At 55.3% G+C, this 13,801-nt stretch overlaps 3 protein-coding genes across 3 annotated transcripts; 1 reads left to right on the forward strand and 2 right to left on the reverse strand.

Moving 5' to 3' along the window:
- Window positions 1-527: 527 nt before the first annotated feature.
- On the forward strand, window positions 528-8,127 carry J4E86_011218 (uncharacterized protein; the record flags this gene model as incomplete). The annotated part of the gene is made up of 3 exons (XM_051451712.1): window positions 528-786; window positions 1,260-1,768; window positions 1,822-8,127. 3 exons carry the CDS (start codon window positions 528-530, stop codon window positions 8,125-8,127), a joined length of 7,074 nt encoding a protein of 2,357 aa, XP_051297107.1.
- A 720-nt stretch (window positions 8,128-8,847) lies between these two features.
- Window positions 8,848-10,035, reverse strand: CKB2 (casein kinase 2 regulatory subunit; the record flags this gene model as incomplete). The annotated part of the gene is made up of 3 exons (XM_051451713.1): window positions 8,848-9,312; window positions 9,368-9,613; window positions 9,979-10,035. The coding sequence occupies 3 exons, from the start codon at window positions 10,033-10,035 to the stop codon at window positions 8,848-8,850; spliced, it is 768 nt and encodes a 255-aa protein (XP_051297108.1).
- Window positions 10,036-12,004: 1,969 nt separating this feature from the next.
- J4E86_011220 (uncharacterized protein) lies at window positions 12,005-13,165 on the reverse strand (the record flags this gene model as incomplete). Its single annotated transcript, XM_051451714.1, has 2 exons — window positions 12,005-12,993; window positions 13,045-13,165. 2 exons carry the CDS (start codon window positions 13,163-13,165, stop codon window positions 12,005-12,007), a joined length of 1,110 nt encoding a protein of 369 aa, XP_051297109.1.
- Window positions 13,166-13,801: the final 636 nt, after the last annotated feature.

A 13,801-nucleotide genomic window follows, 5' to 3' on the forward strand; every position in this document is an offset into this window, starting at 1 on the left:
GCGCGCAACGACTAAAGCCTATTCGACCCCGATAACGATTGGCGTTGCGGAAACACATCCATACACACCACACAGTCCTTGTGACCACTCGCGACGCCTGCTCCCCTGCTTTCGCCTCTGACGCTCACTGAATCTGAATCTGCGCGGCGCCCGTCTCCTGCATACTCCGTGCACTCTGTACCTGCTGCGACTGCGACTGTCTTATTCGACCTGTGCCGATCGCCGCGTCTTGGAGTTCTAATATTTGGCCCGTATAATCTGCGACGGATTGCATCACCATCGTCACCTGTTGAGGGCCGCAGTCCTGCCCTCGTGTACTACTAGAGCTCGCCGCATCGAGACCCTGCAGCAGCAGACCAGGACCGCGAAGGAAGTCACGCTGCACCAGCCCGCCCCCGTACCGTATACGAAAACACCTGCCGCCCGCGCAATTGCAACCTCGCCGCTCCACGCTCGCGGTTTCGCACGAGCGCTCATGTGCCTACCTCCGCCCTGCTCCTTCTATTTGCGCGTCTCACACTCGCACAATGTCTCCTGTCAGCTCTCGTCGCGCCGTCGCCGCCGCGCCATCTGCGAGACCAAGGACCCTGCCGCTTTCGAGGACTGGATCGGCTGAACGGGGTTGGGACAGAAAGAGTCGGAACATGCAATCCGAGGATGTTTGCAGCTACACCGCCGGAAACACATCAGCATGGGAGTCTGAGAATGACTGGCCCATTGCTGAGTTGATAGCGGACATGTACCAGGCGCTGGATCGGCTGGAATGCCCCAGTGCTGGTCACAAGAGTTCGAGTAGAGGTTTTATCTCGGTACGACGACACTGCTTTGTTTGGTCTCTTGTCCATGTTTGGTGCACGATTACCCACACTCCTTGCCAACTGCTTTCCGCATTGTTTCATTCCTGGTTCAACTTCTAACAACTATTCAGCGGCCTAATCCCATGACCCAGCTGTCGCGGTTTCCTCCATCAACCCTCGAGTCCTTCCCGGAGTCATGGAATCCAGCCCCGCGAAGCTATGGATCCCCACCACCCTCATACGATGAATCTATTGCAGACATGCCCCCAGACTATACATCCACCGATGCGCTAGCCTATGCAAAAACGCCTAATTACTTACCGTTTCCTTCTTTCCGCGCATCATCACGTTCTAGTGTTCGAAATGGTTTGCGCAAACGCAATGCTTCGTCTCCAACAACTTCATTCTTCCTTGATGTGAAATCTCCATATGTGGACATCGATTTTGGCTACAGTGAGACAGGCATCAAATCGCACGCGAAGAAGAAGGCCAAGGCAGCGGCCAAGGCTAAACCTGCAGCTGCAGCTACACCAGCAGACGATGGCAAGAAAGACGAGGAAGCCGCTGGTGGTGGCGATGGTGGGGGTGACCCGCCTGCAGATAGCGGGGCTGGAGGCGATGGTGGCGATGGGGATAAGGGGAAGAAGAAGACCAAGAAGGAGAAGGAGGAAGAGGAGCGCTTGAAGAAAGAGGAGGAGGAGCGTTTGCAAAAAGAGGAGGAAGAGCGCCTGGCGAAGGAGGAAGAGGAGCGGTTGGCAAAAGAGGAGGAAGAGCGTCTGGCAAAGGAGGCTGAAGAAGAGGCCGAGCGCAAGAAGAAGGAAGAGGAAGAAGCGGCAGCTGCAGCCGCCGCGAAACCATCGATACTAAAAGCTACAGCTGACTTGAGTTGGGGAAAGGAGTCAGCAGCAGATGACTGGGCCTCGTTTGGTGCGGCCGCTCCCGGCAAGAAGAAGAAGGGCAAAAAGGGGAAGGTGTGTCATTTCGGCTTTTTAGTTACACATAGCAGCACGCTAACTCACGATAGACGGCCGAGCCCGCACCCCCGCCTCCTCCTGATCCTCCAGCGGAACCGCCGACAACATTCGACGATATTAACCTGGACGAAGCAAGTGCGCCAAAGATTGACATGAATTTCAGTGATACGGGCGCATCAAAATCTGGATTTGGACTTCCCGGGCTTGGCAACTGGACCTCCGGCTGGGGCTCATCGAACAAAGACGCGACTGCAGAAGGCGACAACCCTTGGGGCTCAGATAAAAAGAAGAAGGAGGACGGATTCGATTTCGATTTCGACGCGTTCAAGAGTCCCCCGGCTGAGGACAAACCTGCTGACGATGATGGCTGGGGCGGTTTACTCGCTTCCAAGACCAAGAAGAAGAGCAAGAAAGGGGCTCTGATTGATGACAGTGTGCCAGAGGTACCTCCGCCGCCGCCAGAGCCTGAAAAGAAAGAGGAAGACGATTCATGGGGTGCATTCAGCTTTGGCGCCACCAAGGACAAGAAGAAAAAGAAGAAGGGCGTAATTGAGGAAGAGCCCCCGCCACCTGAGCCAGAACCAGAACCTGTCGTCGAGGCTGAGCCATCGCCTGCTAAAGAGGAGGACCCATGGGGTGGTGGTTGGGGAGCGGCTGCTGCTGCTGGCACCAAGAAGAAGAAAGGTAAGAAGGGAGCCAAGGAAGAACCTCCACCTCCCGAGCCGGAAGCCGAACCTGAACCGGTACCTGAACCAGAGCCAGAGCCGGAGCCCCCGAAAGAACCAGAGCCAGTCGTGGATCCTTACGCAGGACTCAGCAAGTCGCAGGCGAAGAAGCTCAAAACCAAGTTGGACAAAGAGGCTAAGCAGAAAGAGGAAGAAGATGCCAAGCGCGCGAAAGAGGAGGAGGAAGCTGCTGAGATCAGGCGACAGGAAGAGGAAGAGGCAGAACGGATACGCTTAGAAGAGGAGGAAGCCGAGCTGAAGAAGATGGAGGAAGAGGAAACCGCCGCTGCTGCTGCTGAAGCCGAGAAGGCTAAGCAGAAAGACGACACCTGGGGCGATTGGGGTGGTGCAGCTCCGACAACTACCAAGAAGAAGAAGAAGGGCAAGAAAGGTGCAGAGGAAGAAATTCCGCCACCGCCACCACCCCCTCCTGAGCCTGAAGCTGAGCCTGAGCCCGCCCCGGCTGAGGACAGACCAGTTGATCCGTGGGATGATTGGGGCTCAACACCCCCTGCTGCTGTCAAGAAAATGAAGAAGAGCAAGAAGGGTGTGCTTATCGAACCTGTCATCGAAGAGCCGCCGCCACCACCGGAACCGGAGCCTGAGCCAGCACAAGAGGACGAAAAGGGCACCGACTGGGGCCTGAGTTCGATATGGGGCGGAGGAAAGAAGAAGAAGAAGAGCAGTAAATCCGTCGAACTGGACTCGCTTCCCGCACCTAGCCCAGAGCCCATCATCGAAGAACTCGCTTCCGTTCACCAGCCCGAAGACGTCGAAGAGCCCAAGGAAGACGAATCCGACGATTGGGGCGCGCCATCTTGGAGCAAGAAGAAGAACAAGGACCCAAAGAAGGATGCACCAGAAGAAGTCATCGAGGATACCAGTACACCCGTTCAGAAACCCGACGAGGATGATCCTTGGGGAAGCGCAGCCTTCAACATCGGCAAGAAGTCAAAGAAGAGCAAGAAGGGCCTAGTTCCACCGAACGTGCCGACACCGCCGGGAGAATTCGAGTCAGAGTTTCCGGCGCCGAAAGAAATCGAAGCGCCTCCACCGGCCGAAGACGAAGATATCTGGGGTGCTCCTGCTACTGTCACCAAGAAGAAGAAGAGTAAGACTGTCAGTAGTCTGCTCAGCAAATTCGAACCCGAGAGCTCTCCGCCAAAATCGACAAACGATACTTTCGAGGATCTTATCTCGCTCGACGACCCACCGCCACCGCCCCCTGAGCCAGAACCAGTAGTGGAAGAAGCTCCAGCGCCAGTCGAGGAGAAAAAGAAGAGCAAGAAAGAGAAAGAGTCGAAGTCGAGCAGCATCTGGGGCTCTCTCAGCGGCTCCAAGAAGCCGAAGAACGAAACGCCTACAGAAAAAAGAGTGCGAGAGAGGAAGGAGAGGAAGGAACGAGAAGAGCAGGAGCGTCTGGAGAAAGAGGCTGCTGAGAAAGAGGAGGAAGAGCGCCTGGCCCGCGAAGCTGAAGAGGCGGCGGCTGAACAGGCGCGTATTGAGGCCGAAGAAGCTGAGGCGGCACGTATATTGGCAGAGGAAGAGGAAGAGAGGAAGAGGAAAGAAGAGGAGTCGGCAGCCTCAAAACTGGCAGGTTGGGGCGCCAGCATTTGGGGCTCTTCAAAGAAGAAGACGGAAACCCCAAGGGAGAGAAGAGCCCGCGAGAAGAAAGAGGAGGAAGAACGCTTGGCGAAAGAAGCTGCCGAACAAGCAGAGAAGGAGCGTCTCGAGCAAGAAGAACAGGAACGTCTTCAGCGCGAAGAAGAGGAGCGCCTAGAACAGGAGCGCATCGAGCGTGAAGAGCAGGAGCGTATCGAAGCAGAAGAAGCTGAGCGTGCTGCTGAAGAAGAACGACTCCGCATCGAAGCTGAGGAGGCTGAGAGAGCTCGCATAGCTGCAGAAGAGGAAGAAGCGCGTCGCATAGCTGAGGAAGAAGCTAAAGCAAGTTCCGGATGGGGCATGTTTGGCTTAGGGAAGAAAAAGGAGTCGAGCAAGGCGAAGCGTGAGCGGGAGGCCAAGGAGAAGAAGGCGGCTGAAGAAAAAGAACGGCTGGAGCGTGAAGCCAGAGAAGCTGCTGAAGCTGAAGCAGCTGCCGCGGCCGAGGCCGAGGCCGAGGCCGCTGAAGCCGCCGAGGCGGAGAGGGTTGCGAAGGAGGCGGAAGAGGCCGAGTTTGCTCGTATTGCTGCTGAGCAGGATATGGTACTCGAGCCTGAGCCAGCCCCGAAAGAAAAGAAGAAGAAAAAGAAGAGAGGCGTTGTTGAAGAACTTCCACCGCCTCCGCCGCCCCCACCCGCCGAGCCTACGAATGACGACGAACTGTTCGATCTGATCAAGGATGAAGACGCAGGTGATCTCTTGGCCGAGCTCGAGAAGCCTACCAGGAAAGAGGAGAAGGAAGCAGCTAGCGGTTGGGGCAGTGCGTGGGGTATCTCTCTGCGCAAGACCAAGCCTGAACAGCCAAAGCCTAGCATCTGGGATGAACCAGAACCGGAGCCAGAGCCGGAGCCTGAACCCGAAGTCGAGGAACCCGAGCCGGAGCCAGAGCCAGAAGCTGAACCCGAGCCGGAGCCAGAGCCTGAACCGGAGCCTGTCAAACTCACTCCCAAGGAGGAGCGAAGACTCAAAAAGTCCAAGAAGCATCGGCATGTGGAACCAGAGCCAGAGCCAGAACCAGCCCCAGAGCCAGAGGTTGAAGAGGCCCCTCCTGAGCCAGAACCTGAGCCAGAACCGGAGGTGGTCGTCGTTGAAAAGCCCAAGAAGAAGCTGTCCTCCAAGGAAAAGAAGAAGCTGGAAGAGGAGAAACTCAAGGAGGAGAAACGGCTGAAGAAGTTGAAGAAGGCCGGGAAGTTAGTCGAAGCTCCTATTGCAATTCCTGAACCCGACCCAGAGCCTGAAGTACCTGCCGAGAGATCCCCTCCTGCACCTGGTGCATTCCCCGACGACGAAGGCGATACGATGGACTTCCATGACGCAGAGGATGCAGCGCCGCCAGAAGAGCCTGAACCAGAGCCTGAACCTGAACCAGCCGCCGAACCGGAACCTGAGCCTGAACCAGCACCAGTGCCCGGACCTTCTATTCTTTCGGAGCTGAAGAAGTTGAAGAAGACCAAAAAGAGCAGCAAATCGAGAGGGTTCAGTTTCGACGACCCGCCTCCGCCGCCTCTGGAGCCTGAACCAATCGTCGAGGAACCTGAGCCAGAGCCAGAGCCAGAGCCGGAAGCTGAACCTGAGCCTGAACCCGAAGCGGAACCAGAACCAGAACCGGAGCCAGAGCCAGAGCCAGTCAAACTCACCCCCAAGGAGGAGCGGAGACTCAAGAAGTCCAAGAAGAGTAGCAAGACAAGGACACGTCAGCCAGAACCTGAACCTGAACCTGAGCCAGAACCCATTATCGAAGAAGCGCCTGAAGAAGCAGACCCTGACATGGACGACGACGAGGAGGCTCCCGAAAAACTTCCTACCCCACCTCCAGAGGTTGCGCCTGAGCCCCCGTCGGAATCTCCAAGAAAAGAGCGTGTCAAGCTAGGTCGCAGCGCTACCACGGCCGCTGGAGGATGGGGCTTATTTGGTGCGGCCAAGACTAAGACCCGAAGGGTGTCTGGTGGTGAAGACGGCGCCGGCCTTCCCGATCGCACAAAGTCTGTACGAACCTCGTCCACTCGGGACAATGACATCAAGTCACGTTCATCAGGCTCGGACAAGGTGCACTCATCCAAGCCAACGGTTTCACGGTCCAAGACGGCCCGCGCTGGTACTGGGCTAGGTGCCATGTTTGGTGTTGCTCCGCCCCCGCCTTCACGATCAAAGTCACATCGCACACCCAAGACGACGTCGCGCCGACCCTCAATCGACCAGGACGCTGCTATGATGTCGCCGCCACAAACAGACACTGATGCGCGAGTCTCTTCAAAGGCCGCCAAGGTCATGGGCATGAAAAGCTCGTCGCGCAGGACCAGCACTCGGGACGCCAGAGATAAAGGCTTCCGTCGAGGTGAGCCGTTCCCCGCTAAGCACGATGCGCCTGTCATTGGCCGGCGCAGCCGTAAGCAAACATTCGGAGCTAACCCTATGGCAGCTGTTCCAGACCCGTATCCTATTGACGACGACCAAGATCTTGATGATGAGTCTCCTCCCCCAGCTTCCCGTCCAGAGCCATCGCGTCGCAAATCCAAGCGCGACTCCGCGCAGCCCCTTGAACCCTTGACTGCACCGCCTAGCGCTGACGATCCCATCGTCGTCGACCCCATGGACATGGACCCTGCCCCAGCTGAGGCTGAGCGGCCCCGCCGCGAACGTGAGCGGGAGCGACCCCGTCGTGCGCGCGGCAATTCTGACGCAATGGGAACGCTTGCTGGTGTCGCAGGTACTGCTGCTGCTGTGAAGGGCTTCAAGGGAATGTTTGGCCTGGGTCGCAAGAAGGCTGCGCCGGAAGAGGCACCCCGCGAGCGCCGCCGGACCGCCTACGAGACCGAAGACGAGCGAAGACATCGCAAGCGATCAACAACTCGTGGAGGCGCAACAGAGGATGAGGCGAAGCGGCTGCGACACGAGCGCCGCAGTCTGCGCCATCCGCCTCCTGAAGACGTCATGATGTCAGGCGCAAATGGCACCCCTGAGGACTACGATGCTGAGCGAGAGGCTCGACGGGCTGAGCGTAGATCCAAACGCGATGGAGACAAAGGAGCCCGACGCGCTGAGCTCGAAGAGGCAGAGGCCAAGGCAGAGCGCCGTCGCGAACGTGAGCGCGAGAACGAGCGTGCGACTCTTGCGGAGAAGAAGGCCCGTCAGATGGCTGAGTTGGAGCGTCGCAACCAGGAGGCCGAGGAACAACTGCGTCGCATGGCGGAGAAGGAGGAGCGGAAGAAGGCACGAGGCGAGCGCAAACCGCCCTCCGACGAACGAGAGCGCGAGAAGCGTTCTTCGCGCCGCAAAGACAAGGACCGCGAAGAGCCCCGCCCAAAGACCGAACGCCGTCGAACCGTACACGTGGACGAAGACGCAGATCGTCGCCGTCGTCACGAAGAGCGCCGTGCCGCCAGACGCAACTCCGAATACCCCGTCGCAGCCAGCGGCGAGCCCATCACCGACTACTTCGACGAGCGCAACGGCGGGGCCCGCAAACACCGCAGTTCGCGCCAGGCCCGCGACGAGGAAGAAAACATGCCGTACAGCAACAACAAGAGCGGCGACAAGACCTCGTCATGGGTGGAATCCCTCTCCAACGAGCCACCCCTCCCTCCCCCCATCTCCGAAACCGTCCTCGACCCCGCCCCCGGCGCGCGCGAGACCCCCGAAGAAGACGAGGAAACCTTTTCGCAAGACGAAGACATCCGCCTGCGCATCGCCGGCCGCAAGGGCCCCAAGCGCGATAAAGAACGTGCGGAGCGCCGGAAGGCAGAGGACAAGGAACGCGACCGCGATAGGACGCACAAGCACAGTCGTCGCGCTACACACTACGAGGGCATGAAGACGGTTGACGACGATAGAGAGCGGAAGAGGGCGTCCCGCCGAACGAGCTATGTGCCTGCGTATGAAGAGCCGCCTGTGCGCACCTGGGATGGCAGACCGGCTGTTGATGGTGGTGCCCCGGCTGTCAAGCGGGGAAGCTGGTTTAAGAAGATGTTTTAAGCCGCGCCCTTCTTCTCTTCTCTTCTCTTCTCTTCTTGCTCACAACTTTTTGGTTACGATGTAATGCGGGTTTTACGAAAGATTATCTTGGATGTGTATATGTTTTGGAATTTGTTTTGGATTACGGTTTGGATTATGGGATGATGACAGCGAAGCGACAGCGTGGTTTGGATCTCTTGCTTGATTAGCATTGCGTGGCGCTTTTTGATTCGTTCTCTCGATCTTTTCTTGTCTACTTTACTTACTTACTTTACTTCATGAGAACTACTTTTATCTTCTTCGTCGCTTCCTTCGATCTATCTTCTTCTTTCTTTTAGCACCTTTCAGCGACGCTGCCTTTCTGTGATATCCTGGGTTAGGTTTCTGTGGATATTCACTGGACAGGAGGCGGATGGGATGTGTAGGAAAGTCAGATAGATACCCCCTCTCTTTTAGTAGTTCTTCAATACTAGCAAACGTTGCAACTGCATATCAATCCTGCCAGTGTACATGTGAGCTTTGGCTCTTTCAGGTATCATGCAAGTCATAATCTGCATTGTTTGATCGTCGTTTGGTATATCAGATACTGCTTTAACACCCAGCCATGACGCCTATCGCCAAACCCATGCTAGTTCCTCTCGGATGCTATAAACTACTCCTGCCTCCATCTTCCTAAACATGCTTCCGACCCCTCACCCATCCATCTGTACAATAGTGAAACGGCCATTATAGGCCCATTTGTCACAGCTGCACAACCGCGCCCTCAACGCCTTCCTGAGTCTCCATATCATCGTCGTCCTCATCATCTTCCAGATCCTCATCTTCCTCCTCAAACCCAGTCTCCATCTTCAGCGTCTTGAGCCTATCTTTCATCTCGTCCTTTTTGTCTGCCTGCCACCGCGCCAGCGCTGCTGCAGAGTGTACTTTGAAGCCGAAAACACGGGGCTCGTACCGCCGTTGCGATTTCGGTGGCAGCATCGCAGGGTAGACTTGGAAGAGGATGTTGTGGAAGGAAGTGCCGAAGTAGGCACCGTCGATTACGGCATGGCGGGAGGATTTGGGGTTGTAGAGGTCTTCGCAGCGGGCGCAGTAGAGTTTTACGGGGGAGGCATTGGGGACGTCGGATTGACCCATGGGGAGGAGGGGTTGCGATTCGCACATTACGCGGGGGCATTTGCCAAAGTCTGACTTCTTGAACTTCTCGAGCTGGGTGGTGTGTTAGTTGTGGGCGCGAGGCATGGGATATGAGCGCCTGACGTACCATCTTGGCAAGGCCCCTGGTAGTGACGATGTATCGTGCGTGGACGAGTCCGTAGAGATGCCGTGCCGACTTCTCGATCTGTTCCCGCATATCATCGTCGCAGTCGAAGTCGAACACGTCTGTGACGAGATCGAGTGCATATTGGTAGTACTGAACTTCGGTGTTCAGGCCTGTTAGGTTGAAGCGATCGGTGAGGTATTCTTCGTCAATCTCGCAGAAGTATTCGTTTCCTCGAGAGGATATGAACTACTTGTTTGTTAGCCTGCGTTGAGATCAATAGCTGCATCTTCTCTTCTACGCTGTCGTGATCTTCCCACCAGTCGGACCACCACTCGCTCTGCATGAGCATGAGCGGGCCCCATTTGGCCGAGAAGATAGTATAGTCTTCATCCACCTCGAATGAATGGGGGCACCTCAGCATGGAGATATAGCCGTCTTCGCCGCAGTCACCGCTGGCGCATGGTCAGATGCGACCTGCAATGAAGGGCTGGCAGACCATACCACGCCATGAGGTACCTATAGTTCCACCCCGACGCCCCCAAGGTTTGTAGAGACATGACCAGCGATCAAATAATACCGGTGTTGGTAACGTATGGAGTTCAGGTACTCACCCAGTCTCGCCAGTAGCTTGTGTAGTCGCTGTCCGTGTCGCTGTTGAAGTCGTCCATGTTTGCGCTTGCTCTCGGCGACGATGTCCGCGGGGGTTAGGGCCTTCGTATGTCTTGTTTGTAGGCTGCAACCACCGGCGGGGTGGGGCGGTGCGATCAGGCGCAAGCTCGGGTCGGGACGCGGTTGCGGAGTGAATTGCGCGCCCACCTAGTGGGATGGCAGTCGTCGCATCCCACCTCCACTGCTTGTTTCTCCGCTCCGGTCGCGCTAGTCGCTTGGGCCGCGTCCCATCAACGTGACAACCCCAGACTTCCCCACCAACCCTGTCTACTGGGTCGCCCACTTTCTGTACCAGTATCTGCATATAGTAGACGATCTCGACTTCAAGACTCGTTCCGGAAGAGAGCCCTGGGTCCCGACCATGTTACGGGGCAGGTACGTGCACGTGAATTGCCTAAAGATAGATTGGACAAAGTCAATCAATGTCTTACTACATTTCGTACACCGATATCACTTGCTTAAAGTTTGATGTACGACGCCAGTAATCGTCTTACATCAATTCGTATATTAAGCTTACTTGCCACTAGGCTAAGATATTCACTGTTCCGCTACTGTTTGTTCGCATCTAATACCGTCTGTTTGTTAGCCAAGAACTCTATTTCCTTGTTATATAGCTTGCCTGCCATCATTTGCCATGATACTGCGGATAATTTGTTTCGGTCGTTTAAGTCTACGGCTTTATAACAGGTATTCAAAATTGATTATTCTCTTCCTAGTCGCGTTTACCAACGAGAGCTATCTCTTATCCCCCTCATATCCATTCACACTGGGGACTAGTGTCTTGCGAATCACCCCTTTATACGACGTGCGCGATGTGTGCCGCCGCAAGCGTTCTCCAGCCTATTTCTAGGTTCTGCTCCCAGCTATCTACCATACTCCAGTACATGCCTACCGTTGCTGTTTATGGTAGACTAGACTCTTCAATCGACGCGAACCGTCTGTTCAGCGATACTGAAGCGCGGTTCCCGGAAAGATGGAAGAAGGACGGGTGGTATCTTTCCACCGTGAGTACGATCTTTCCAGGAGAGGTTTCAAAGCTGACATTGCGCGTGTCTGACAGACAGCGGCACTTATCGCCAGCGGTCAGCCAGGGCTGATAGGATCTTTCTACAACTACATCATTTCACAGCCGTCATATCAGACGTCTGCGGAGAGACAACGTCTCGTACGGCGCATGAGAGAAGCCATGATCAAATGCATTATTCTCAATGGCATTCCTATCGTCATGGAAGCTTTCGTGTCTCTTGCGAAGCAAGAAAAGCCCGAAGATCAAGATCACAGTTTCACCCGCAAGGATTGGAAAGCTGATGAAGATAACCACCAGCGCGGTCTCTCTGTTCTTGAAACACTTTATGGCGATGATAATGACAGAATCTGGGCATCATTCGGCTCACACAGAGATATACGTGAGTATCCCGCATTTCTCCCAGCTCTCACGTTTGAGGCTTACGCCTCTTGCAGCTTGGCTCTCGACCGACATATCTTATGGTCTGTTCCTGGCCGATCACAACACTCTCGATATCATCGAATCTGAGCTCGTTATCTTGCCTGCGATCATGTGCCAAGGCCTCGTTCCTTCAACGAAATGGCATCTACGTGGGTGTCTCCGAGTCGGTTGCACACGCGAGGAAGTGGAATGCATACAACAGGTTATTGAACATATCGCAAAGACATGTGGGAAACAATTACAAGGTCTACCGAGAGTCTCGGATATACCTACAGATGAGATGTGAAGGACCAGCAAGGTCAATGAAGCCCTGAAGGTATCTGGAAATATGTTGGTACACAGGCTATCTTGTACTGTTAGACTATCACGCGACCAGGCTAGCTCTCGATGTATTGGTAGCATGGCATTTGACATCACTTGAGAGCATAGTGTAGTAGATCTTACTTGCGCTTCACAACTAATCGAGAGAAAACTGGGCATGAAGAAGTACACGTAAAATTGGTATCAAAAGCATATATATCTCAAACCTTCGCCACCGCTGTCAAGTACTGCTGACTATGAGGGTAGTCGATATACCCCTTCGGTGTCTTTGGAGTGTAGAAAACAGAGCGGTCATACTTGACTAGTGGTACGCTCTCCTTGACGCGGAACACAAGATCGGGGTTGGCCACGAAATATCTGCCGAACGCAATGATGACATCGTAGTCCTTGTACGTCTCATCAACAGTCTGCTTCGCTGAGTCGGGTAGGAAGCCACCTGCAAGCATGACGGGACTCACGTTGCCCCATTGCTCAACCATCCATCGTACGGTCTTCTGGCCTCCGCATTCAGAGTCGTCGTTACCGGTGATACGGGCTTCGATCAGGTGGAGATAAGCCAGACCCAGTTTCTTCAGTTCTGCAGTGAGGTATTCGAAAGTCGGTTCGGGCTCGTCCATTAGCATGCCGTTGAAGTCGCTGTAAGGGCTGAGGCGCATTGCTGTTCTTTGAACACCAACGGCAGCGATAACAGCCTTGGTGACTTCGAGATGGAACCGGGCGCGTTGTTCAATGCTTCCTCCCCAGCTATCGGCCCGTTGGTTACAAGTTGTCTGGAGGAACTGATCCGGCAGGTATCCATTAGCACCGTGGATTTCAACGCCGTCAAAGCCCGCAGCAATAGCGTTCTTGGCTGCGCTCGCATAGTCTGCTACGGTTTCCCAGATCATCTCCTCTGTCATCTCTACTGGTGTCCGGTCTTGGGGTGTGATGGGCACAGCGCTGGATGACACCAACGTGATGCCTTCTGCGTCCAGCGCATCGGTTTTTGCGGCTCGGCCTTGATGCCAGAGTTGGCAGTATATCGCACATCCTTTAGCATGTACTGCTGACGTGATGTCTCTCCAGGAAGCGATGTGGTCTTCTTGCCAGATTCCTGGAGCATTTTGGGCGCCGATGGCGTTCCTCGAGATGATGGTTGCTTCGCTGACGATGAGCGTGCCAGGTACACATGCTCGCTGCTCGTAATACTCTGCGATACTTCGTCAATATCGGCCCTTCGTAGTGATGGTGTTCAAGGTACCTTTGTTCATGGGCGTCGCCTTGTAGTCGTCGCCCATGCGATACCGGGTCAACGGCGCCATTGCGACACGATGGCCCAACTTTACATCTCCGACTGTCAATGGTTGGAAGAGTTTCGTCATCTTGGCAGTCGATGTTGGTACAACAGAAGACGAGGGAGGATCTGATCAAGTAGTCTCGCAAGAATTGTAATGGCCTACAATGTCAATGCTTCGTTGCTCTTTAGAACGTGTATGGCTGTGTCTACCACACATATTATTGCCATTGCCCATGCCTTGTGATGGGTCACCATGGTCGTTATCGGCAACCCACCTGGGCAGCCTCGCAAACCCCACCTGACACATGGCATCTGTCAGTCTCAGCCGTGATGCCGAGAACTCGCCTGAATACCTTCGATGCCGTTTTCAGCGTTATGGTCCGATGTCAATACGAACAGCCATCGGCGAAGGGTCCAAGGGGCCGAACATGCGTCGGCTCAAAAAGTTCCAATGAGAAGGCCCCGCACGTGCCCTGCTAGGACGACCCACTTCGCAGCCTCACCGTCATCGGCTTTCATCCCATAATGCCACTTACGCCATCGAAGCGTGTAAGCGTTTCTGCCATGTGAGTGGGCCCCTCAACTGTGACTGGCTGCTTTCGCAATTCTTCTACGAGGAACACACCTCCCGACGATCTCGCAGCTGTCGACCGGCGTCATGGCAGGGCTCAGTCCCGCTCGGACAGCCTCCCGGGGCTCCACGCCCAACTCCAACGCTAGC

The sequence above is a fragment of the Alternaria arbusti genome (assembly GCF_024043155.1).
Source record: "Alternaria arbusti strain BMP 1465 chromosome Unknown scaffold_31, whole genome shotgun sequence".
Taxonomy (NCBI): domain Eukaryota; kingdom Fungi; phylum Ascomycota; class Dothideomycetes; order Pleosporales; family Pleosporaceae; genus Alternaria; species Alternaria arbusti.